Below are 23988 nucleotides of genomic sequence, written 5' to 3' on the forward strand. Positions count from 1 at the left end.
GCTGGGCCTGAGGGAGTGGAGTCACCACTCAGGTGGACTAGGAGAATGGGACCACCAAAATGTGAGGGAGTGGTGTTGCTGTTCCAGTAGGCCTGGAGGGTAGAGCCGAAGCCCAGGGCCCAGGGGCCACCATCCAGAATCTGGAGGGTGTGTCCCACACCCAGAGTTTGGGGGCAGGGCCATTGCCTAGATGGTCTCAGAGAGCAGAAGATTATTTTCAAGCCTTGAGAGCTAATGTAAATCATTTTGCTGGATTTTTGACTTGCCTGGTCCTGGCTATCCCTTCTCTCCCTCCAATTTCTCCCATTTGTAATGGAAATGTCTACTTTGTGCTTGTTCCACCATTGTTCTTTGGAAGCAGATAACTTGTAGATTTCACAGATGAAGAGGAGTTTTGCTCCAGGATGGAATCTGCACTTGGAGTTGGTTTAAGAATTTTGAGATGATAAATGAGGGGTGACCATGTTTTACATATGGCAAGGACATGAATTTTGGGGAGCCAAAGGGTGGAATGTAATGGATTGAACTGTGTCCTCCCAAAAATGTGTATCAACTTGGTTAGGCCATGATTCCCAATATTGTGTGGTTGTCCACTATTTTGTGATCTGATGTGATTATCCTATGTGTTGTAAATCCTAACCACTATCCTACAGGGTTGCTATGAGGCAGAATCAACTCGAGGACAACAGGCACAGGTACAGGTACAGGTATAATGTTAATGAGGCAGGATTGGAAACAGTTATGTTAATGAAGATTAGGTTGTATCTTGAGTCAATCTCTTTTGAGATATTAAAGAGAGAATCAAGCAGAGAGGAGATGGGACATCATAACACCAAGAAAGAAGTGCCAGGAGTGAAGCGCATCCTTTGGACCGGGTGCCCCTGCACTGAGAAGCTCCTAGACCAGGGGAAGGCTGATGAACTTTGCCTAGAGCTGACAGATAGAGGAAGCCTTCCCTGGGAGCTGGAGCCCTGAATTCAAACTTCTAGCCTCCTAGATTGTGAGAGAATAAATTTCTCTTTGGCAAAACCACCCACTCATGGTATTACAGTAAATAACTAAGACAAGTTCTATTCCCTTTCCCACTCCTTATAGCCAAGTAACTGCTGTCCTCCACCCTGGCAGAACATTGGATATTTAGCCTCTGGAGAAGGTCTCTGGGCTGGGGGAATATCAGCCATAGTTGAAGGTGGGGAAACAATATTTTCAACAAAGTGATTGTCTTAGTCATCTAAAACTGCTGTAACAGATATATCACAAGTGGATGGCTTTAACAAAGAGAAGTTTATTCTCTTCATAGTTCAGTAGGCTAGAAGTCCGAATTCAGGGCACCAGCTCCAGGGAGAGGCTTTCTCTCTGTCTGCTCTGGAGGAAGGTCCTCGTCATCAGTTTTTCCTTGGTCTGGGAGCATCTCAGAGCAGAAACCTCAGGCCCAAATGATGCGCTGTGCTCCTGGTGCTGCTTTCTTGGTGGTATGAGGTTCCCATGTCTCTCTGCTCACTTCTCTCTTTTATATCTCAAAAGAGATTGGCTTAAGACACGATCTAATATTGTAGACCTCATCAGTATAACTGCCACTAATTCATCTTATTACATCATAATGATAGGATTTACAATGCATTATGAAATCACATCAGAAGATAAAATGGTAGACAATCATACAGTCATACAAGGGAATCATGGCCTAGCCAAACTGACAGATATTTTGGGGGAACACAATTCAATACATGACAGTGATTTAGTGATATTTACTTACTGATTGTTGGAACCACTAGCCCTCTTCTTCCATTTGGCTCTACCAGAGGTTGGCAACCAGGTCTGTACCCTCCAAGCAGGACATTGGTGGATTCTTGTCTGCAGAATCTGACCAGTCCAAGAGGAAAGATTAAACAAACACACCTAACATCAGGGATTTCCTATCTAAGTGGCCAGTGAGATACTCTACACCAGGGTTTCTCAACCTCCACCCCACTGACATTTTGGATTGGATAATTCTTTGTTGTGGGGGGCTGTCTTGTGCACTGTTGGAAGTTTAGCAGCATCCCTAGCCTCTACCCACTAGATATCTGTGTAGCATCCTCCCACTCTGGTCATAACAATCTGCAGTGTTCTCTGTGGAGAAAAACTCTTCAGCCCTGGTGATGCAATGGTTAAACACTCAGCCGCTAACCAAATGGTTGGTGGTTTGAATCCACCCAGCAGCTCCATGGGAGAAAGACAGTGATCTGCTCCCGTAAAGATTAAACCCTATGCGCAGTTCTACCGTGTCACATGGGGTCGCTATGAGTAGAAATCGACTTGCTAGCACACACAACCACCACCCCTCACACACAACAACAACCCCTACTCTGAAGTCCACAGTTAGAAGATCCCACTTGTACACTCAAATTTCCAATCAGTTTCTTGGTGCCTTACTCTTAAACACGAGCTCACAACCAAAGGTGGGCAGATACCCGAGGAAAGCCTCTAATGTGAAATATGGAGATCAAAACAAACTTAAAAAAAAAAAAAAGCAATTTAGAAGAAACACAGGCTATGCATGGAGAAAGAAACTTCAAAATTTTTAATTACCCTGAGTGAGAAAAAAGACAGTGCCAAAAGAAATAAATCTATGACTACGAAAAAAAAAAAAAAAATCAAACTCATTGCCGTTGAGTCGATTCTGACTCATAGTAACCCTACAGGACAGAGCAGAACTCTCCAACAGGGTTTCCAAGGAGTGGCTAGTGGATTTGAACTACTGACCTTTTGGTTAGTAGCCATAGCTTGCCTGTAGCTCTCAACCATTGCACCACCAGGGCTCCAAATATATGACTACAGAAATTAAAAAAGTGCAAAAAAGGGAATGCAGGAAAAATTGAGAAAATCTCCCAGAAAGCGAAGAGATGGAAAATTTAAGAGGAAAAACAAAAATGAGTAGTCCAGAGAACCAAGTTTCAAGTGATAAATTCCAGGAAGAGAGGACAGAAGAATGGGGAGGTTCATTCAGTCAACAACCAAACAGCGAGCATTTACTGTGGCTACTGTGGATATAGAGATGAAAGATACAACCCTTGACATCAAGTCCAAATCCCACCGAGGGAGGCAGACAGAGAAGCCGATGGTGCTGTATACATGTGCTGGGGGAGCACAAAGGAGGGAGAGAGAATAACGCTTCCTGAGTATTTACTCTGTGCCAAGTAATATGTCATGGAATCCTCCCAGCTGGCCAGCGATGCTCAGTGTTTTACAGTAGAGGAAGCTGAGGCTCAGAAAGGCTGAGCAATTTGGCCCAATTGCTAAACACTAGCTACAGAGCAGGATCTAGGCTCAAGTCTTTCATTTCTCTGACGTCATTCTCTCTTCACAAACACGTGCCTCTAATTAGGATTACCAAGCCAAAGCAGGACAAGGAAGAAGTCAAGGTCAGAAAATATTCCTAAAGAAGATGCCAGAGGGGAGATTGATGAATGTATTCAGCTGGTCATGGAAAAGCCTGGATACTGAACATCTCTCCCTCCTGGGCCAGTATCTTATAGCTGCTCTGTTTATGAAACCTTATTTAGCAAACACTGAAGTGCCTATTACATGCTAGGGACTGTGCTAGGTACTGACGGGTATTAAAATAAAATAAAAAAAGCAAAAAGAGTTCCTACGCTGGATGGGCTATTATATTACAACAGAGCCTGGAAAACAATAGCTAGGAGGGCCTCTAACACAAATGTGCAGGGGGCGTGGTGGGGCAGGGTGGCACAGAAGTCTTCTTGGAGGACATCCCTGCACTGAAGCGGCAGGGACAAGTAGGAGTCAGGAGAAGGCTGCAGCCAGGAAGGGCTGTATAGAGGGCACAGCACATACCACCCCCTGAGGCTAGAGTGTTGTAGTAAATTTGAGAAGCTGCAATTAGTTTAGCTTGGCTGAAGCTTAGGATTTTTTTTTTCTACGACAAAGTTTTTTTTAATTGTACTTTAGATGAAGGTTTACAGAACAAACTAGCTTCTCATTAAACAATTAGTACGCATATTGTTTTATGACACTGGTTAACAACTCCACGACATGTCAACACTCTCCCTTCTCCACCTCGGGTTCCCTATTACCAGCTTTCCTGTCACCTTCTGCCTTCTAGTCCTTGCCCCTGGGCTGGTGTGCCTCTTTAGTCTCATTTTGTTTTATGAGCCTGTCTAATCTTGGCTCAAGGGTGAGCCTCAGGAGTGACTACTTTATTGAGTTCAAAGCATGTCCGGGGGCCATGATCTCAGGGTTTCTTCAGTCTCTGTCAGGTCAGTAAGTCTGGTCTTTTTCTGTGAGTCAGAATTTTGTTCTACATTTTTCTCCAGCTCTGTCTGGGACCCTCTATTGTGATCCCTGTCAGGACAGTCAGTGGTGGTAGCTGGGTACCATCTAGTTGTGCTGGACTCAGGCTGGTGGAGGCCATGGTAATTGTGGTCCATTAGTCCTTTGGACTAATCTTTTGTGTCTTTGTTTTTCTTCCTTCTCCCTTGCTCCTGATGGGGTGAGGCCAGTGGAGTATCTTAGATGGCTGCTCAGAAGCTTTTAAGACCCCAGGAACTACTCACCAAAGTAGAGTGTAGAACACTTTCTTCATAAACTATGTTATGCTAATTGAGTTAGATGTTCCCCGATACCATGGTCCTCACAGCCCTCAGCCCAGCAATTTGGTCCCTCAAGGAGTTGGGATGTGCCCATGAAGTGAAGCTTAAGATTTACGGAGAAGCCGTGAAAGATAAAGGAAACCCTGGTGGTACAGTGGTTAAGTGCTACGGCTACTAACCAAAAGGTTGGCAGTTCGAATCCTCCAGGCGCTCCTTGGAAACTCTAGGGGGCAGTTCTACTCTGTCCTATAGGGTTGCTATGAGTAGGAATTGACTCGACGGCAGTGGGTTTGGGTTTTTGGTGGGGGGGTAAAAGATAAAACTGAAGAGATAAGCAACAGCTGGTTCAGGTAAAGCCTTGCATACCTTGCTAAAGAGTTCAGACGATTTTTTAAAAAATATTATTATTTTTTAATGGCAAACTATAGATAGAGAAGGACTGGACTTTGCAATGGAGAAAGATCACTCTGGTGGTAGTGTGAATGGTGAATTGGAGGGGAACACGACTGGAGACAGGGTGTCCAGTTAGGGGCCTGATGAATTGTCTGGGGAAGAAATGATAAGTGGCCTGAACTAGGGGAGTGGCAGAGAGATGAAAAGAGAGGATGGCCTTGAGAGCTTCATAGAGATGTTTTGCTCCCGAGGAGGCTTACTCTAGCCCTGCTAAGATTTCTGCCCAAATCCCCCTGACAGTTGCTTGTCTGGAACCTGTGAGAGCAGGGGGACTTCTTTGCAGCACAACTTTGTCCTCTACATGCCCTCATACATGCCATAGTTCACCACTGAGGTTAGAGCAGGGAAGGGGGGTTGGGACCAATGCATTAGAGGCCATTACTGGGAAAGGCTGTCTGCGAGAGGATGATACACTGGGGACACACACAACGTTCTGTATGGTTAGAGTGTAGGGAAAGGGATAGGCAATGAGCCTAGATAGGTAGGTATGGGACAGATGCTGAGGAACCCTCCTTGTAGGCTTGCTGAAGAGTCTCACTTTACCCAGGAGGGTATACCCCCCTCAAAAAAAAAAAAAGAAAAGAAAAACAAACCCGTTGCGGTTGAGTCGGTTACAACTCTTAGCAACCCAGTAAGACAGAGTAGAATTGCCTCACCGTAGACCTTTTGGTTAATAGCCGAAACACTGCCCGGTCATGAGCCATCTTCACAATCGTTGTGCAGCCACTGTGTCAATCCACTTCGTTGAGGGTCTTCCTCTTTTCCTCTCACCCTGTACTCTGCCAAGCATGATGTCCTTCTCCAGGGACTGATCCCTCCTGACAACGCTTCCAAGTATGTAAGATGCAGTCTCGCCATCCTTGCTTCTAAGGAGCACTCTGGCTGTACTTCTTCCAAGACAGATTTGTTCCTTCTTTTGGCAGTCCATAGTATATTCAATATTCTTTGCCAACATCACAATTCAAAGGTGTAAATTCTTCTTTGGTCTTCCTTATTCATTGTCCAGCTTTCACGTGCATATGATGGACTGAAAATACCATGGCTTGGGTCAGGTGCACCTAGTCTTCAAGGTGACATCTTTGCTCTTCAACACTTCGAAGAGGTCCTTTGAAGCAGATTTGCCCAATGCAATGCATCTTTTGATTTCTTGACTGCTGCTTCCATGGCTGTTGATTGTGGATCCAAGTAAAATGAAATCCTTGACAACTTCAATCTTTTCTCCATTTATCATGGTGTTGCTCGTTGGTCCAGTTGTGAGGATTTTTGTTTTCTTTATGTTGAGGTGCAATCCATACTGAAGGCTGTGGTCTCTGATCTTCATTAGTAAGTGCTTCAAGTCCTCTTCACTTTCAGCAAGCAAGGATGTGCCATCTGCATAACGCAGGTTGTTAATGAGTCTTTCTCTAATACTGATGCCCCGTTCTTCATACAGTCCAGCTTCTCGGATTATTTGCTCAGCCTACAGATTGAATAGGTATGGTGAAATGATACAACCCTGATGCATACCTTTCCTGACTTTAAACCACACAGTATCCCCTTGTTCTGTCCAAACAACTGCCTCTTGATCTATGTAAAGGTTCCTCATGAGCACAATTAGATGTTCTGGAATTCCCATCCTTCACAATGTTATCCTTAACTTGTTATGATGCACACAGTCGAATGCCTTTGCATAGTCAATAAAACCCAGGTAAACGTCCTTCTTGTATTCTCTGCTTTCAGCCAGGATCCATTTGACATCAGCAATGATATCCCTGGTTCCACGTCCTCTTCTGAAACCAGTCTGAATTTCTGGCAGTTCCCTGTTTTTGAATGATCTTCAGTAAAATTTTGCTTGCATGTGATATGAATGATATTGTTCTATAATTTCCATGTTGGGTTGGATCACCTTTCTTGGGAATAGGCATAAATATGGATCTCTTCCAGTCAGTTGGCCAGGAAGCTGTCTTGCATATTTCTTGGCATAGACGAGTGAGCACCTCCAGCACTGCATCTGTTTGTTGAAACATCTCAGTTGATATTCCATCAATTCCTGGAGCGTTGTTTTTCACCAATGCCTTCAGAGCAGCTTGGACTTCTTCCTTCAGTACCATCAGTTCCTGATCATATGCCACCTCTCAAGACGGTTGAACATCGACTAATTCTTTTTTTTGTTGTTGTTAGGAGGGTTGTTAGGAGGACTAAATATGATAGTAATGCCTGACTTAGTTACCTAGTGCTGCTATAGGAGAAATACCACAACTAGATGGCTTTAACAAATAAGCTTATTTTCTCACACTGTAGTATGCTACAAGTCCAGATTCACAGTGTCAGCTCCAGGGGAAGGCTTTCTCTCTCTGTTGGCTCTGGAAGAAGGTCCTTCTCATCAATCTTCTCCTGAACTAGTTGCTTCTCTGAGCAAGAACACAAGGACCAAAGGACCTGCTCTGCTTCCGGCGCTGCTTTCTTGGTGGTATGAAGTCCCCCTGTTTCTCTGTTCACTTCTCTCTTTTATACCTCAAAAGAGATTGGCTTAAGACACTATCTAATCTTGTAGATCTCATCAATATAACTGCTGCTAATCCATCTCATTAACATCATAGTGATAGGATTTACATCACATAGGAAAATCATACCAGATGGCAAAATGGTGGACAATCACACAATACTGGTAATACTGGCCTAGCCAAGGTGGCGGATACTTTTGGGGAACACAATTCAATCCATGACAATGCCTCGTAAAGTGTTTTGGACATGCTAAGACACTAAGATACCAAGCAACATAAGGTGGTGGTACTGCTGATACTGTTATTGTAATGATATTGCTAAGAAAAACATTTTGAATAAGTAGTGAACCCTTCAGGGATGACTAGACCTGCGATGAATGGAAAATTCACCAAAAAAGCCATGTGGACTCCTGCCCCATCCCATCAACACACATAACCTTAATGGTGTGACCGATATTTCAAAGTAGCTCACTGGAAGATCACACATTATAACGTACTGCCACCACCCAGAACATTTTAGGAACTCACCTGCCACTTGTTATTTGTTTGGGGCTGGTGAACATGCTTATTAATATCTTCCAAAACTATTGCTGTTGAGTCGATTCCTACTCAAAACGACTCTATAGGACAGAGTAGTACTGCCCCATAGGGTTTCCAAAGAGCAGTTGGTAGATTTGAACCCTTTGGTTAGCAGCCAAGCTCTTAACCACCGCGCCACCAGGGCTCCTATTAATATCCTTAGCGAGGGCAAATCCATTCTCTGAGGGGGAATTTGATTTTGTAAATAGCCAAAAATCTTTCAGAATCCACTTATGAGCATAAATTGGGCAATCAAGCGACTCATACAGGTCAAGAGGATTTTCTTATACGGCTAATAAGGATCTCTGAAGACAACTCACAAGAAAGGGCCTCAGAAATAGTTTGGGATATGGAACCATCTTTGGAGTAAATTTATATTTTTCTAAGGAGACAACAAGGAGCCCTTCTGGTACAGTGGTTGAGCACTTGGCACCTAACTGAAAGGCGGAGGGTTCAAACCCACCAGCCACTCTGTGGGAGAAAGATATGGCAGTCTGCTTCCACAAAGATTTCAGCCTAGGAAATGCTGTGGGGAAGTTCTACCCTGTCCTACAGGGTCTCTATGAGTTGGAATTGACTTGATGGCAACAGGTTTAAGAAGATAATTTTCGTTTTTTGTTCCGTTCATTAGCATTTGCTTATCGACAGCAGTGTTGATCTCCTTAGTCCTATTTGATAGCTGTACCACCTTTAAACAGTGTTATTCAAAACAAATGACCAAAATCTCAGGGAATTCCCAAATAGTAACGTTTCAGCTTGCTCTTCTTCCTGTAAAGAAGGCTCCCTTCCAACTGGACTTTACTCCGGCCTCTACTGAGCAGTAGAACCTGGGCAAAACCTGAGTTTCTAAGACAAAAAAAAAAGTGTGCAGAGGAGGCCAGGCTTCCCTAATTGGGGGCCCACTTTGACCATTTTCTTTGAAATTACTAGGTGTTAGGGGCTGCCTTCCACAATATGCTTGGTGGACCTAGCCTTGTCTTGAACCAGCAAAGACCTTGCAATTTCTTGTATGTGCTACTCTTTCTTACCCCAGGGCCTGTTGACTGCTCTTCTCCCCTCCTCCCCTCAGAGTGCTCCTTTTCTCCACCTTTCACTTGGTTTGCTGCTACTCTTCCTTTAGATCTCAGCTAAACAATGCCTTTCACCCTAATTCTTCCCCACAAACTAGGTCAGCCCCTCCTTATTATATGATCAGGGCTGCTGCGTACCTCAGAGCTATCCATTAATGCTACTTATCACCATTTTTGGAAACCCTGGTGGCGTAGTGGTTAACAGTTAGGGCTGCTAACCAAAAGGTTGGCAGTTCAAATGCCCCAGGTGCTCCTTGGGAACCCTGTGGGGCAGCTCTACTCTGTCCTATAGGGTTGCTATGAGTAGGAATCGACTCGACGGCTGTGGGTTTGGGTTTTACCATCATTTTAAAATTATTTGTTATCATTTGATTAATTAGTATATGTCTCTCTTACTAAAAAAAAAAAAACTTTTTTTTTTTCTCTTACTAGATTTTAAACTCTATGAAGTCAGGGGTCATGTTATTTTTCTTACTGCTATATCCCAATTTCACCGGGCTACTACCTGAAAGGTTGGCAGTTCAAATCCGCTTAGAGGCATATTGGAAGAAAGGCCTGGCAATCTGTTTCCAAAGGTCACAACTGTGAAAACCCTATAGAACGCAGTTCTATTCTGCAATACATGAAGTCACTATGAGTCGGAATCGACTTGATGGCAACTGGTTTTTAACTAGTGCCTTTTTTACCCTCCGATTTACCACAGAGATGAAGCTTAGAGAAATTAGAGGAACGAGTAACTAGTTCAGCTATTAGGTGATCCCTCTTGAATATCAATTGTCACAACTTCCTTACTAGTATAAATTACATGGGACAGATTTTAAAATGGAGGCCACTAACAAGTATTTGATGTAAGAAATTCTATGCTTTTGACTGAAATATTTATATTGGAGTGATCTGGCAGCATAATTGAAATTACATTGTGAGCATTAGCACATTTGATGTATACCCTGACCTTAAGGGAACACCATCCACCTCTGCGTGAAATAGAAAGACTAACTTAATCATTGACATCATGACAGAAGCAGTGATGCTGGGGAACAAAATTCACGGGCTGTTCTTCTTGTGCTCTGAACAGAAGATGTAATCGGATGCAATCATTTCATTAATACACACATGGCCCTGTAATGGGAATACAGAGGACCAGATGGCCATGAGTGAACTGAGATGAAATGAGATGGGTGTTTGCAGTTTAGCAACTAACTACTTAGCCTGGGTGGATTATCCTAAGTACTTACAGAACCACAGGAACACATTTTCAGAATGAAATTCTGGCTTTATATCCAGAAGCAGCATTCCCAGTACCAGGAGAAAGCCTGCTTCACCAGGGCCCTGATGTTCCTAAATAGTTGATAGTGTGTATGAACACACTAGTGTTCAAACTTGACTACACATTGGAATCACCTGGAGAGTTTTTTTTTTTTTTTTTAAATACCAATGAGTGGGTCTCATCCTCAGAAAGGCTAATTTAATTGGTCTGGGGGATAGCCTTGGCATTAGAGTTTTCCAAAGCTCCCCGGGTGACTCTAAGGTGCAGTAAATTTGAAGAACACTCCTGTTAATGTAATTCCTGTGTTTCCACAGTAGGACCACTTTATAGATCAATAAAAGAAGCAAGAGCCTATGTGGTGTGATTTGGGAGGGCTCAGAGCATCCCTTGGCCCAAAGTAGCTATTCTTTCCATCTGTACAGTACGTGGAAAACTATCCAGAAAATTTCATTTCTTTGAATGAAAGCTTTGCAACTTAAATGAGGATAATTCCTCTGAGAGGGATAATACATGAAGTGGTTATCAGTTATTAACACCCTGGTGTGTGTTGGTTTATCGGATTACTTTCCTTTACGGTGGTGGAGGGAGGACAGGAAAGTAGATGGAGTACGATGGTGGGAGGCACAAAGGTCAATGCGGTGTGAATTCAAGGTGGGTTCCAGGTATGGGAGATTTGGTTGAGGGCAGTCTGCAGTCAAGGTGGAATGATGGGTGTATACCAAAAAGAAATTCAGTGTGAGGGATCTGAAGGTTAAAGAAGACAGAGAAACGGATTAAATGGGCAAGTTGGAGTTTGTGTTGTTGACAAACCCTTACCTGGTTTTCAAGGGAGATGGCCATGTGGTGAATGACAAGTGAGATGTAGCCCTTTTGCAGCCTTACCTCCAGCTCCAGAAATGAGAGGCTCTCCATAGCAGGCTGGGACCTCGGTGCCCAAGACTGACTGGAAGGCAGGGAGGTTGATAAGAACTGAAAAATGCCAATGGGCTAAGTAAAGCCTGAGCCCCAGAGTCCTAGCAAAAACAGAAATTGACTAAATTTCAGGAGGTAAAGAAATCAGGCAGCCAGGGGAATCCATATATGATGAGGAGAGCAAGGAAGGGCCTTGAAAATAAGCTCCAGGCCTTAGGAAAAGTTCCTTTGGGGACAGATACCTATTCTGCATCACTGTCTTGGCTGTAGGTGTGAAGTACTGAGTGGAAGCTGGAGGACGCTGCAACTTTGAGCAGCACTCTCTGACCTGGAAGGAGTGCCGGAAGGGCGCAATGGGAAATCACATCTACCTTTCCAGCTTAACACTTCAGTGGAGAGCAGGTCCTGCAAGTTCCTCATTTCTATTATGCAGACTGGAAGCAAACTCGGCAGGAGCCCCAGCTGTATCCTGTAGGGCAGAAATTGTGGCTGGGACTCTGGGCTGGATGGTGACAATGGGAGCCCAACAAGACGGTGGATGAGGCAGCTGCCCAGACCCCAGGCAGGCGTTCTTCTGCACTGTAGCTGAATGGTTTTGAACAGAGTTGACTTAAAAGAAATCTCTGCATGCAGGTTTAATGAGCCCCCCTGGGAAGCTCCCGTTGTGAACGGAATCACGACTTGACATCAAAGTGAAGGATTCTGTGTCAGCAAGGCTGATTTGATTCTTAATAGACTGTTAGTTTATTTGCTGTGATTTCACACCTCTGCTTTGGTCACAATGTCATATTACGTTAATCCCTGAGCTATTACTACACGTAGGTGTATACGGGGTGGGTGGAGAATGAAGAATTTGTACATACGATTTTTCTTAAAGGGGCACAATCTTTTATTCAGAGGACTAGAGGCAGAAAATGTTAGATTTCCCCACCATTTGGATACACTCTTGGGGCTAAGACATGACTTGGCATTTGAGTCCCTGAGATTGCAGATTTTTGAAAGCTACAGGCTCTGGGAAATCTTAGGCCTTCAGAAAGCCGCCATATTTAGAGCTATTTACAATTAGTGAGTTGGGTAGCTTTACTGCTTTAGGAAATATAATTCTATAGATATTTTCTGAATAGCAAAAACAAAAGTGTTTCCCTAAACATTTGAGCTGGGGTTTAAAACACAGGTAAGGAGACACAACAGAAAAAAGACAGAAATCACTTCTGTGCAGCTCTCTGGAGTGGGTTTAACCTGCCACTTACGCTCTTCTAAACCTCACAAGACAGGTTGGGTTTGCCCTTTCGGAACACAATTTGGTGGCTTCATTAGGAAACAGATGTATGTAGGCCACTGGGAGAGGTAAAGCTCCGTTAATCCTAGCTGTTTGTGAATGAAATGTGGAGGACTTTAATGCAGAGACCAATCCCAAAAGGAATTCACTCCCTCCCAAGCCTCACAAATCCCAGGAGGCTACAGATGCTGGCGCTGCCTGAGGCAGATGCAAGTAGGGCTGTGATCAGCTTCCCAAGGTGGCCTTTCTGATGCCGCAGCCCAAGCCCTGCATGCTCAGCCGCATCCCTGGGGTAGTTCAGCAGGTGTTGGGTCCACAGTGAGTGAGAACAGCATGGAAGTGAGGGCAGGAGGCCAGTAGGAAAGCTTTCTGTTGAGGGCTCCAGGCTGCCCAAGTACGCAGGTACTTTCTCTTGGCAAAGGGAACCTCTCTGACTTCAGCGTTACTCATGGTCAAGGAAGAAAGCCAAGACCCACCTCTACTCAGGGAATGTGCAGCTCTTCCAGATTAAGGGGGCTTGAGAGCCAGAGTAGCTATCCTCTTCCTCCAAAAATCTTTGTGTTACCACATGCTAAAGGACTTTGGAAAACACTATGATGTCTAAAGCGTGCCCTCTGCTCCACAAGAATGTATCATCTAGTGGAGGAAAGGTCAGAGTCCCTGGGTGGTAGAAACAGTTAACATGCTTAGCTACAAACTGATTGGTTGGCAGCTTGAGTCTATCCAGAGGCACCTCAGAAGAAAGGCCTGACTATGATAAGAACTGGAGAAATAGTTTAAACAAAGAAGAAAATACTCTTTGATGGTTACCAGACGGGGGAGGGACGGAGGAAGGGAGAAGGGTATTCGCTAATTAAATAGTAGATAGGAACTACTTTAGGTGATGGGAAAGACAACACACAATACAGGTAAGGTCAACACAACTGGACTAAACCAAAAGCAAAGAAGTTTCCTGAATAAACGGAATGCTTCAAAGGCCAGTGTAGCTGGGGCGGGGGTTTGAGGACCATGGTTTCAGGGGACATCTAAGCCAACTGGCATAATAAAATCTATTAAGAAAACATTTTGCATCCCACTTTGGCGAGTGGCATCTGAGGTCTTAAACGGCTAACAAGCAGCTATCTCAGATGCATGAACTGGTCTCAACCCACCTGGAGCAAGGAAGAATGAAGAACACCAAAGACACAAGGTAATTATGAGCCTAAGAGACAGAACCCAGTGCCCTCGAGTCGATTCTGACTCACAGCGACCCTATAGGACAGAGTAGAACTGCCCCATAGAGTTTCCTATGAGCGCCTGGCGGATTCGAAGAGACAGAAAGGACCATATAAACCAGAGACTACATCAGTCTGAGACCAGACGGTGCCCGGCCACAACCGATGACTGCCCTGACAGGGAACACAATAGAGAACCCCTGAGGGAGCAGGAGAGCAGTGGGATGTAGACCCTGCAAATTCTCATAAAAAGAGCAGACTTAATGGTTAGACTGGGACTAGAAGGACCCCGGAGGCCATGGTCCTCAGACCTTCTGTTAGCCCAAGACAGGAACCATTTCCAAAGCCAACTCTTCAGACAGGGATTGGACTGGAATATGGGATGGACAATGAAACTGGTGAAGAACAAGCTTCTTGGCTCAAGTAGACACGTGATACTACGTTGGCATCTCCTGTCTGGAGGGGAGATGAGAGGGCAGAGGGGGCCAGAAGCTACCCGAATGGACACAAGGAGAGAGAGTGGAAGAAAGAACTGTGGTATTTCATTAGAGGGAGAGCAATTAGGAGTATACAGCAAGGTGTATGTAAATTTTTATATGAGAGACTGACCTGATTTGTAAACTTTCACTTAAAGCAAAATAAAAATTAATTAAAAAAAAAAGAAGCAGTAGGTTGACACAGTGGCTGCCACAATGGGCTCAAACATAGCAACGATTTTGAGCGTGGCTGAGGACCTGGCACTGTTGCGTTCTAAGTAGGGTCGATATTAGTCAGAGCCAACTTGACGGCATCTAACAACACAGGTTGAGGCTGAGAATAAAAACACTTTTTTTTTTTAATAAAAAAGAAGAAGAAGAAAGGCCTGGCAATCTACTTAAAAAAATCCCCTACTGAAAACCCTGTGGAGGGGCACAATTTTTCTCTGACACACACGGGTCACCAGCTGGTTCGGATATTTGGTTAGGGGTGAGATCAGCAGATTAACTTTCATTCTTATACCTTATGTGAAGCCCCTGTGAGGTTTCATTTACCAAACAGTTCAAACTGCAACGCTGACAGGCTCACCTGGGAATCTGGCTGAGAAGAGAATGAAGTTCCAAGGGACATATGAGAATCAGGGTAAATCCAGATATACTTACGTAGTAAATTGGGTCATTGTTAGTAACTCTACCTTTCCTCCCTGTGTTAGACTATTCAGCCACGTGCCGTGTACCTCTACAGCTCTCCCCACCAGAGGTGGAGAACATTTCCCTGTTCCATGACAGGAAATCGCTGTTTGGTAAAACACGGATTTGCAAAGCCGGAAGTCCAGGTATTACAATAAGCTGCTTCCAGGATGCTGTGTCCTCATGATCCAAGCCACCTTCATTGCCTTTTCTTCCTCAAGGATCACATTTTCCTTCCTTTAAAATTATTTTGGTCCTCTTTCCCAGGACTCTTAAACACCACTTTTATCATGGCTTTTTCCTTAGCTACTGTTTTTTTTTTTTTTTACCCGTCTAACTTTAGGCAAGCCACTTAATCCCTTTGGGTCAGTTCCAACATCTGTGAAAAGAGGGGCTGGGATTCCCTGATGTTTAGGAGCCCTTCCTCCTCTAAGATTCATGGAAATAAACCTCTCAAATATTGTTACCAGAGCTACTGGGGAGAACTTACTTAAAATGCAAATGGTTATGTACTGAATTATGTCCCCCGAAATATGTGTTGGGATCCTAACCCCTATCTATCCCTGTGGATATAATCCCATTTGGGAGTAGGGTTTTCTTTGTTATGTTAATGAGACCCTAACAGTATAGGTATGTTTTAAACCTAATGTCTTTTGAGATATAAAAAGCAGATTAGCACAGAGACAAGGGAACACAAATTGGGGAAGACAGAAGCACACGTGAGGATGGCCAAGGAACCCAGGAACACCGGGGTTACAAAAGCTAAGACAAGGATCTTCCCCCAAGGCGGACAGAGGGAGAGACTTCCCCTAGAGCCAGTGCCCTGAATTCCTCCTCCTAGCTTCCTAAACTGTGAGAAAAGATATTTCTGTTCTTTAAAAGCCATCCACTTGTGGTATGTCTGTTACAGTAAACTAAGAAATTAAGACAGCAGGTATCTGGACCTCACTCTCGTAGATTTGAATTGAGCAGGATTGGGGTGAGGCCGCAGCATCAGCATTCTGAATGAGTATCCCTGGACGGTCTGATGTACACTAAAGCGATTTCTATGCATATGCTATAAAAGCTCCATTGTTTTTCATCCAAACCCATTATTTCAATAGAGTTGAATGGGTTTTTAAGAAGAGCTAAAAAGAAAAAAACTTCCAAGTTGACTTAAATGGGGATCTTCTTCCAGAGGGGAATGGCAACAGGGTCTAGCGGGGTGAGACAATGCCCTGAGGAAACTCAGAGATGCCCAGATTTACCCAGACCCTTCTAACATTTAAAGCAGCACAGTCAAGACAATTATTAATCGAAAGCGGAGTTGATTGGGCTCAAAAAAAGGAAGCACAACAAAGTAAGTGTACAACAGCTTATAAATAATTTTTAAAAATTAAAATAGTTAATTGCTTTCAATGTATAATGGTGAGAATACGGTTTTTATTTAAAAATAGGTTACTTAGTGTAATAGCAAGGGCACTGGTGGTTCAGTGGTAGAATTCTTGCCTTCCACGCGGGAGATCTGGGTTCGATTCTTAGCCAATGCACTTCAAGTGCACCTACCACCCATCAGTCAGCGGAGGCTTGCGTGTTGCTACGATGCTGAACAGGTTTCAGCAGAGCTTCCAGTCTAAGATGGACTAGGATGAAAGGCCTGGCAATCTACTTCCAAACATCAGCCAGTGGATCACAATGATCTGATCTGTAACTGATCACGGGGATGGCGCAGGACTGGGTAGTGTATCTTTCTGTTATGCATGGGCTCGTCATGAGTCAGGGGCCTAATCGAAGACAGCTAACAACAACAGTGTAATAGATTTGAGTCTTTTAAAACATAGGCTCCATGTATAGATGTTTTTGTGTGTTTACATATCTATATGATATACAAATATGTGTTCATATGTTGAATCTATACAGTACATTAAAGTATATTTCAAAACAATAAATGACCAACAACTCAGTCATAGCCTTCAAAAACCAAAAACCTGTTGTCTTCAGGTCAATTCTGAAAATAGCCACCCTATAAAAAGAAACCCAGTGGCGTTGATTTGATTCCAACTCATAGTGACCCTATAAGACAGAGTAGAACTGTCCGGTAGAGTTTCCAAGGAGCGCCTGGCAGATTTGAACTGCCGACCCTTTGGTTAGCAGCTGTAGCACTTAACCACTACACCACCAGGGTTTCCAATAGTTCAGAGTAAAACTGCCCCATAGGATTTCCAAGGAGCAGTTGGTGAATTCGACCTGCCAACCTCTTAACAATTTTGCCACAGGGCCCACTGTGCCTAGTGCTGGAAAACTGCATAGTGAGAACATTTAAAATGTATTTCCTGTGTCCTTAGGATCACCACGTTAAGTGTTTGGGAGAACCAAGAGTGTACAACATAATAGTCGTGAGTTGTGAAGCCTGTTTTGGGACATTTAAAGCGATGGAGCAGGTTTCCCTTGGGCCTTTCTTGCCCCATTCACTCCTTATCTGAGATCCTTTACTTGGAAAGAGTCTGCCAGAAAACGTGGGAATACAGGGAGCCAGGGCCGAAGGCAGCAGGAGAGAAGCTTGTGAAAACATACCAAGTCAGAGTTGGGGATCACCATTCCATCTAGTGGCCAGTTGAATAATAAAATACCTACCCATCCCCCACTCACACCTCCTCCCTGCCCAGCAGGTGACAAGACAAGCCTGCCTAAGCTTGCACCCTGTACCAGTCTCCAATTTGGTGTGACTCTTTACTCCCGTGCGGTGAAAAGCCGCTTCCTTGGGGTAAATGGGTCAGTCCAGCATAGAGGAGTTCCCACTGATATCTCTGAAGCCAGGGTGTGCCTTTGAACTTCAGTGTATGCAGAAGTGCGTGATGAATGGACTCACGCCCACCCTCTGTACCCTTCTTCCCAGGCCCTGGCTACCAGCTACCCAACCACCTTGATCGCTCAGGAACTGAAGGGTCATCATGGTACGGCTTATGTGATATACTATGTGCTATGGTTCCCGTGGATAACTGGGATAGCACCATACCCTAGGATGAGTTACCAACCCTTTCCCAGTTGTATTTTTAAAAGGGTTACAACTACTTACCCCTTGTGCTTTTGGTACAATTCTACGAAACTGGTCCTGACTATTGTGTTTCTTAATACTGACCCCCGAGCTAGTTAGCAGCCTGCTGTGATTGTTTCAGTTTTCAACAACCAATTAAGCAGTTGCTCTAGACAGAACTGACAACAACATGAAAATTAAAAAACTGAAGCCAGGATCTGCTGGTTGAGAGGAGAAAGCCAAGACCGGATAAGGAAAGCGGGGGTGGGTGAGGTTGGTGAGGGGTTTTATTTCTGCCAGCAGAATACTGGGTCTCCTTAAATTCAGAGTAGGCCAGAGTTTACGAGGAAGACCCCTTCAATCCACACTGGTTAAAAGAAAAAAAAAAAGAAGAAAAGAAAGAAAGAAAAGCAGGGTGCCTTGGTTTGCCCTGGGAGAAGCGAGACCTTTAACCACAACGACCGCACTGGCTCGCAGCTGGGCACCTGTTTGGTCCACGTTTGTGTTTGGATCCCCATTCTCAGAGGCACCTTCACACCTACTTTTACGTTTCAACCTAAATGGACTCTCATCAAGTCATTCTCGCCCCAGCATCAGATGCACGGAGGCACCGAGCCGCAGGCTCGCTCCTAGACTGATGGTCCTCTCCACGGAAGATTTAAAAGCGCCTCACTTGTCATCCTCCACTTCCACCCCCACCCCTCCAGCATCTCCATTTAGAGAGGGAATTTTAGTTGCAAAGGCAATATATGAAAGGCGAGGGATGTGCGAGAAAAGATAAACTACCTACTGAAACCCCTCCCCATTCACCCACGCGTCTGCTCCCGGCTCCCCCTCCTCTTGCTGGGGGCTGGCGGTCAGGTGAGGTTACCTGGGCGCCGCGAGAAGCCCTGAGGGGCGCTGCAGTCCTTCCTCTCGAAGTCGCCCCACTCCCCGCAGGGCCCCCGGGTCTCTTGCCCTCTCTCCCCCCGCGCGCTTTCCCTGCCCCTCGGGCTCCGGCGCGCAGCGACAGTCGCACACTGCGCTCGGCTCCCCTCCGCGGACCTGGCGTGACGCAGACGGAGACTACTTAAGGGCGGATTAGAGGCGGCGGCCTCGGATTTCTGAGCCCAGCAGCCCGCTCTGCGCGCTCCGCCCCGGCCTCGCAGGCGGCAGCGCGCGACTGCCCGGTGCCCACTCAAGCGCCAGGCGCGGGGGCTGCAGCCCCGGACCCTCCCCCGGCTCCCAACTCTCAGCGGCGAGCTGTGCAGAGAGACCTCTCTCGGGCGGGCGAGAGCTTGCGGACCTGCAGACTGCCAGCCCCTCCCCTCCTCCCGCCCGGGGATCCGCGGGATCGAGACCCGACCCCGGACGGCGCCCTAGATTCGTGCCGGCTCTCTGAACCGCGCCATCTGCCTTATTTGTCGGGACGCACTTGGATTTCTTTCCCCATTTCCCTCTTTTAAGTACAGTAAAAGGGAAAGGGGATTTTTTTTTAAATTTGTTTGATTCTTTAATTGGGGGGCAATTCGCTCCCAGTCCGGAGGTGCGGCCCGGGGAGGGGCCAGGAGCGGGAACGTGCCCGGTGCTGCCCAGTCTTTGTCTGCTGCCTCCGGATGCGCAGCGATGGGGGAATGGACCATCTTGGAGAGGCTGCTGGAAGCCGCGGTGCAGCAGCACTCCACAATGATCGGGAGGTAAGGCGCTGAGCCGGCCTTCAGCGGGTCCCGTCGGGCGCCCCTGGGGGAGTCTCTTCTCATGTCCTAGATCAAACCCCACAGCCCCCTGCTCATCCTCTGCACCCTCCCTATCGCCCTTGGTCCATGCGCCTGCCCGTGTTCCCGGCGTTGAGGGATCACCCGACGCCCCGAGATGGCCCCCCTCGTCCAGCTACTCCTGATCAGCTCCCGCATCCCTTCCCTATGAATTACCACCGGGGTTCACTCTTCCCTCATCAGAATGAGTTGCTGTCTCAGCCTTGGTCCCCCGCTCTCCAGAGTCTGAGCCAATCTCCATCCGGTTCCCTGAATAGAATCTACAAGGAAGAATTGTATTGGGACAGAGACGGGCAAGTGGGAAGATGGATTCGTTCTTCTGAGCAGCTGTATCTCTTCCCAGTAGATGTTTATTAAGCTAAACTGAATTGGGCGTTAAAACTTACAACTTCAGGAACTCACACACCCGATTGACACATGCACACATGTAAAAGCTTAGATCTCTACATTATATAAAGCATTAAGTTCAATGTTCATGTTGAAAATAAACCGAGTATACACGTGGAGTAGCTCTGCACACACTGCACGTAGGTCTGGACACATGCACACTCTGTACAGACCTTCCGTGTGCATTTGCCACAACTGCAATGAAGGTGTATTTGTGCCTCTGTACATTCCACATAGATGAAATCTCTCTGTTGTGTACACACCATGTCCCGTGTATGGAGACGTGTACCTGGGATCTGTGTAATATGGAGTGTTCCCAGTCTACCAGCATTCAGGAGGGGAAGAGACAAAAGGGCTTTCCGGATCCAGTTCCCCACAGGGGTGGACAGCTCTGGAGTCAGAGGACCCTGTACATGCTCCGGCAGGGAGGGGAGGAGCCAGGGTCTCCTAAGCCAGTGACTCAGCCCATAAGAACCTTTCTCCCTCCCTCTTCCCTGCTCAGGATCCTGTTGACTGTGGTGGTGATCTTCAGGATCCTCATTGTGGCCATTGTGGGCGAGACGGTGTACGATGATGAGCAGACGATGTTTGTGTGCAACACCTTGCAGCCCGGCTGTAACCAGGCCTGCTATGACCGCGCCTTCCCCATCTCCCACATACGATACTGGGTCTTCCAGATCATTATGGTTTGCACCCCCAGTCTCTGCTTCATCACCTACTCTGTGCACCAGTCCGCCAAACAGCGAGAACGCCGCTACTCTACTGTCTTCCTAGCCCTGGACAGAGACCCCCCTGAGTCCATGGGAGGTCCTGGAGGAACTGGGGCTGGAGGTAGTGGTGGGGGCAAACGAGAAGACAAGAAGTTGCAGAATGCCATTGTCAATGGGGTGCTGCAGAACACAGAGAGCACCAGCAAGGAGACAGAGCCAGATTGTCTGGAGGTCAAGGACCTGACCCCACATCCGTCAGGGCTGCGCACTGCATCGCGATCCAAGCTCCGAAGGCAGGAGGGCATCTCCCGCTTCTATATTATCCAAGTGGTATTCCGAAATGCCCTGGAGATTGGGTTTCTGGTGGGCCAATACTTTCTCTATGGCTTCAGTGTCCCAGGGTTGTACGAGTGTGACCGCTACCCCTGCATCAAGGAAGTGGAGTGCTACGTGTCCCGGCCCACTGAAAAGACTGTCTTTCTAGTGTTCATGTTTGCTGTGAGTGGCATCTGTGTTGTGCTCAACCTGGCTGAACTCAACCACCTGGGATGGCGCAAGATCAAGCTGGCAGTGCGAGGGGCCCAGGCCAAGAGGAAGTCAGTCTATGAGATCCGTAACAAGGACCTGCCCCGGGTCAGTGTTCCCAATTTTGGCAGGACTCAGTCCAGTGACTCTGCCTACGTGTGAAAAGGTAGACTCTGGGAAGGACTGGGGGATGACAAGCAGCCCCAAGGCACATGACTGCATGAGGATGGCTGTATCTGCCTTCCTTTATGTGATTCTCGCCATTAAGATGTAGGATAAGCCTGGTGAGGAGAAGATCTTGCATCGATGGGAGAGGAGAGACCGTAGAACCATTACTACATGTCACACCATTCGCCCTACAGAGACAATTGGGTAGAGTGATGAGATGGACTTCTTTGGCCCTCGTCTTTCATGGCCCAGCCTGATCCTGACAACAGTGGACTTGCATAGCTACTGTGTAGGACTTAGTTCTGCTGAGCTCTGTATCCTGGTGATGTGAGCCAAATACTTTATTGGTACAAAATTTGTGACCTATCTTAACAAATCCCTTCATCCTGGGCTGCAGGACAAACATCCTTGAGGCATCCTTCATGTAGCTCCATCAGCATGCCCCTCTTCCTCAACCCAGGATAGCATGCCAGCTTTTTCTGAATCTGGCCTTACAGTATACCTAACAGTTTTATCTGCCAGATAGAGGAAATTACATGGGGTTGCTTTTTGGAGGATGGCCATGGCAGAGCTTAGCATTAGAGCACGCTCAGACCGGCCGCTAGTCATTATGAAGACCTTAGGAATGTCTCAGTATTTCCAGTTTTCTAACTCAAACTGCACTGGTGCTGTTTATTAGGGTTGGGGAATGGGTGGGAGGGAGGGAATTGCGATATGCAACTACAACACTTCTGTGCAATGGTTATGGCACCGTTAGGCATGTGGTTATGAGGTTCAGGATATTTCTGCCTTCTAGATTGTGGACTTTGGGTAGCATTAAAAGGATCTCTTCTTCTTCTTCTTTTTTTTTTTTTTCCTCAATATTGAAGATCTCTATCCTGGTGGCGTGGTGATTAAGTGCTATGGCTGTTAACCAAAAGGTCGGCAGTTCAAATCCACCAGATGCTCCTTGGAAACGCTATGGAGCTGTTCTACTCTGTCCTGTAGGGTCGCTATCAGTTGGAATTGACTCAACTGCAACGGGTTTTTTTTTTTTTTTTTTTTCACCCAAGCCACAGAGTTTCTAACTGGTGTATCTCACTCGTTTTCTTACAGTTTTGTTGTGCAACACAGCTGTGCTTCGTTTTGCCAAGGTTTGAATTTACCTGTGTGCTCACACCAGAGACCTTAATCAGCACAAGTCAGTTGTAATTTACTGTTTTATCAGTTATTTTTGAAATACACAAACACATAGTAACCGGTTTTAAAAAAAAATCTGGAACTAAACACTATTGGCTAACGTGTTTACGATGCTTATTTGAGAATATACCATACGATGCTTATTTGAGACATATACCAAAGGTTCAAAAACCTGTCGCTTTGGACTGTGAATATGTTTCTTTTTCTCTGCTCTTATTAATTTAAGTGCCACTCCACTGTGTGTTTAGTTAAAGCATTGGCCAAGAGTAACATTTGGATAATGTGTGCTTATGAAGCCCTGTTTCCTTTGCATTATCATTATGATTTTTGATTTAGATACGGACATGGTGTAATACATGACTGAGGATTTATTTAAAATAAAGTTCTTGCCTTTTTTTTTTGTAAAATGGGAGGAGACTCCATTTTTCTATTTTGATCGTGGTTCTCTTTTTTAAAATAGATATTCGAAAATGTTACAACTAGCAGAACATTGGGGGCAGGAAGTGAACAAAGGATGAATAGCATTTAAGGGAGGAACCCATAAAACCATTGCCATCAGGTCGATCCTGACTCATAGTGACCCTATAGGACAGAGTAGAACTGCCCCATGGGATTTCCAAAGAGTAGCTGGTGGATTCGAACTGCTGACCTTTGGTTAACAGCTGAGCTCTTAACAATTGCCCCACCAGGGCTCCAAAGAGATGAACAATAAGAGCCAATCAGCCGTGAACAGATGAGGAGAGATGGGTGTATATTATGAATGCTTGGAAGAATATGGTGAGATATTCAATTAGTAGTATTTACTGACTCTTTTCCATTTTGGAAATAGTGGTGGCGTAGTGGTTAGTGGTTAAGAGCTACAGCTGCTAACCAAAAGGTTGGCAGTTCGAAACTACCAGGCGCTCCTTGGAAACTCTATGGGACAGTTCTACTCTGAGTCAGAGTCGACTCGGGAGCAGTAGGTTGGGTGGGTTTTCCATTTTAGCCCCAAATTTCTCTGCTTGTCTAAGGACACTTTCTTGTTATACAGATGTCAGTGCTGTGTCATATCAGCCCATTCCAGGAGCAGAATTTTATCTCTTTCCACCACCCTTTTCCTGCCATGAATTATCACAGATTATGGGGTGGGCTGTGTTGCCCATAATCTCTTTACGGGCTGATGTTTAAAATGATGCTAACTCAATAATCACATAGGACCGTTTAGATCAGCCCTGTCCTGTGATGGTGGAAATATTCA

At 45.7% G+C, this 23988-nt stretch overlaps 1 protein-coding gene across 1 annotated transcript; it reads left to right on the plus strand.

Moving 5' to 3' along the window:
• The first annotated feature begins 19633 nt into the window (after window positions 1–19633).
• GJD2 (gap junction protein delta 2) lies at window positions 19634–21566 on the plus strand. Its single transcript, XM_003418641.3, has 2 exons — window positions 19634–19704; window positions 20672–21566. The coding sequence occupies exons 1-2, from the start codon at window positions 19634–19636 to the stop codon at window positions 21564–21566; spliced, it is 966 nt and encodes a 321-aa protein (XP_003418689.1).
• Window positions 21567–23988: the final 2422 nt, after the last annotated feature.

Source organism: Loxodonta africana, chromosome 10, assembly GCF_030014295.1.
Source record: "Loxodonta africana isolate mLoxAfr1 chromosome 10, mLoxAfr1.hap2, whole genome shotgun sequence".
NCBI lineage: Eukaryota > Metazoa > Chordata > Mammalia > Proboscidea > Elephantidae > Loxodonta > Loxodonta africana.

Bases quoted from the DNA above. Each gene is read 5' to 3' on its own strand.
- GJD2 (XM_003418641.3), top strand. From the start codon at position 19,634: ATGGGGGAATGGACCATCTTGGAGAGGCTGCTGGAAGCCGCGGTGCAG. The intron at 19,705-20,671 runs GTAAGGCGCTGA...TTCCCTGCTCAG, and splicing joins CACTCCACAATGATCGGGAG to GATCCTGTTGACTGTGGTGG.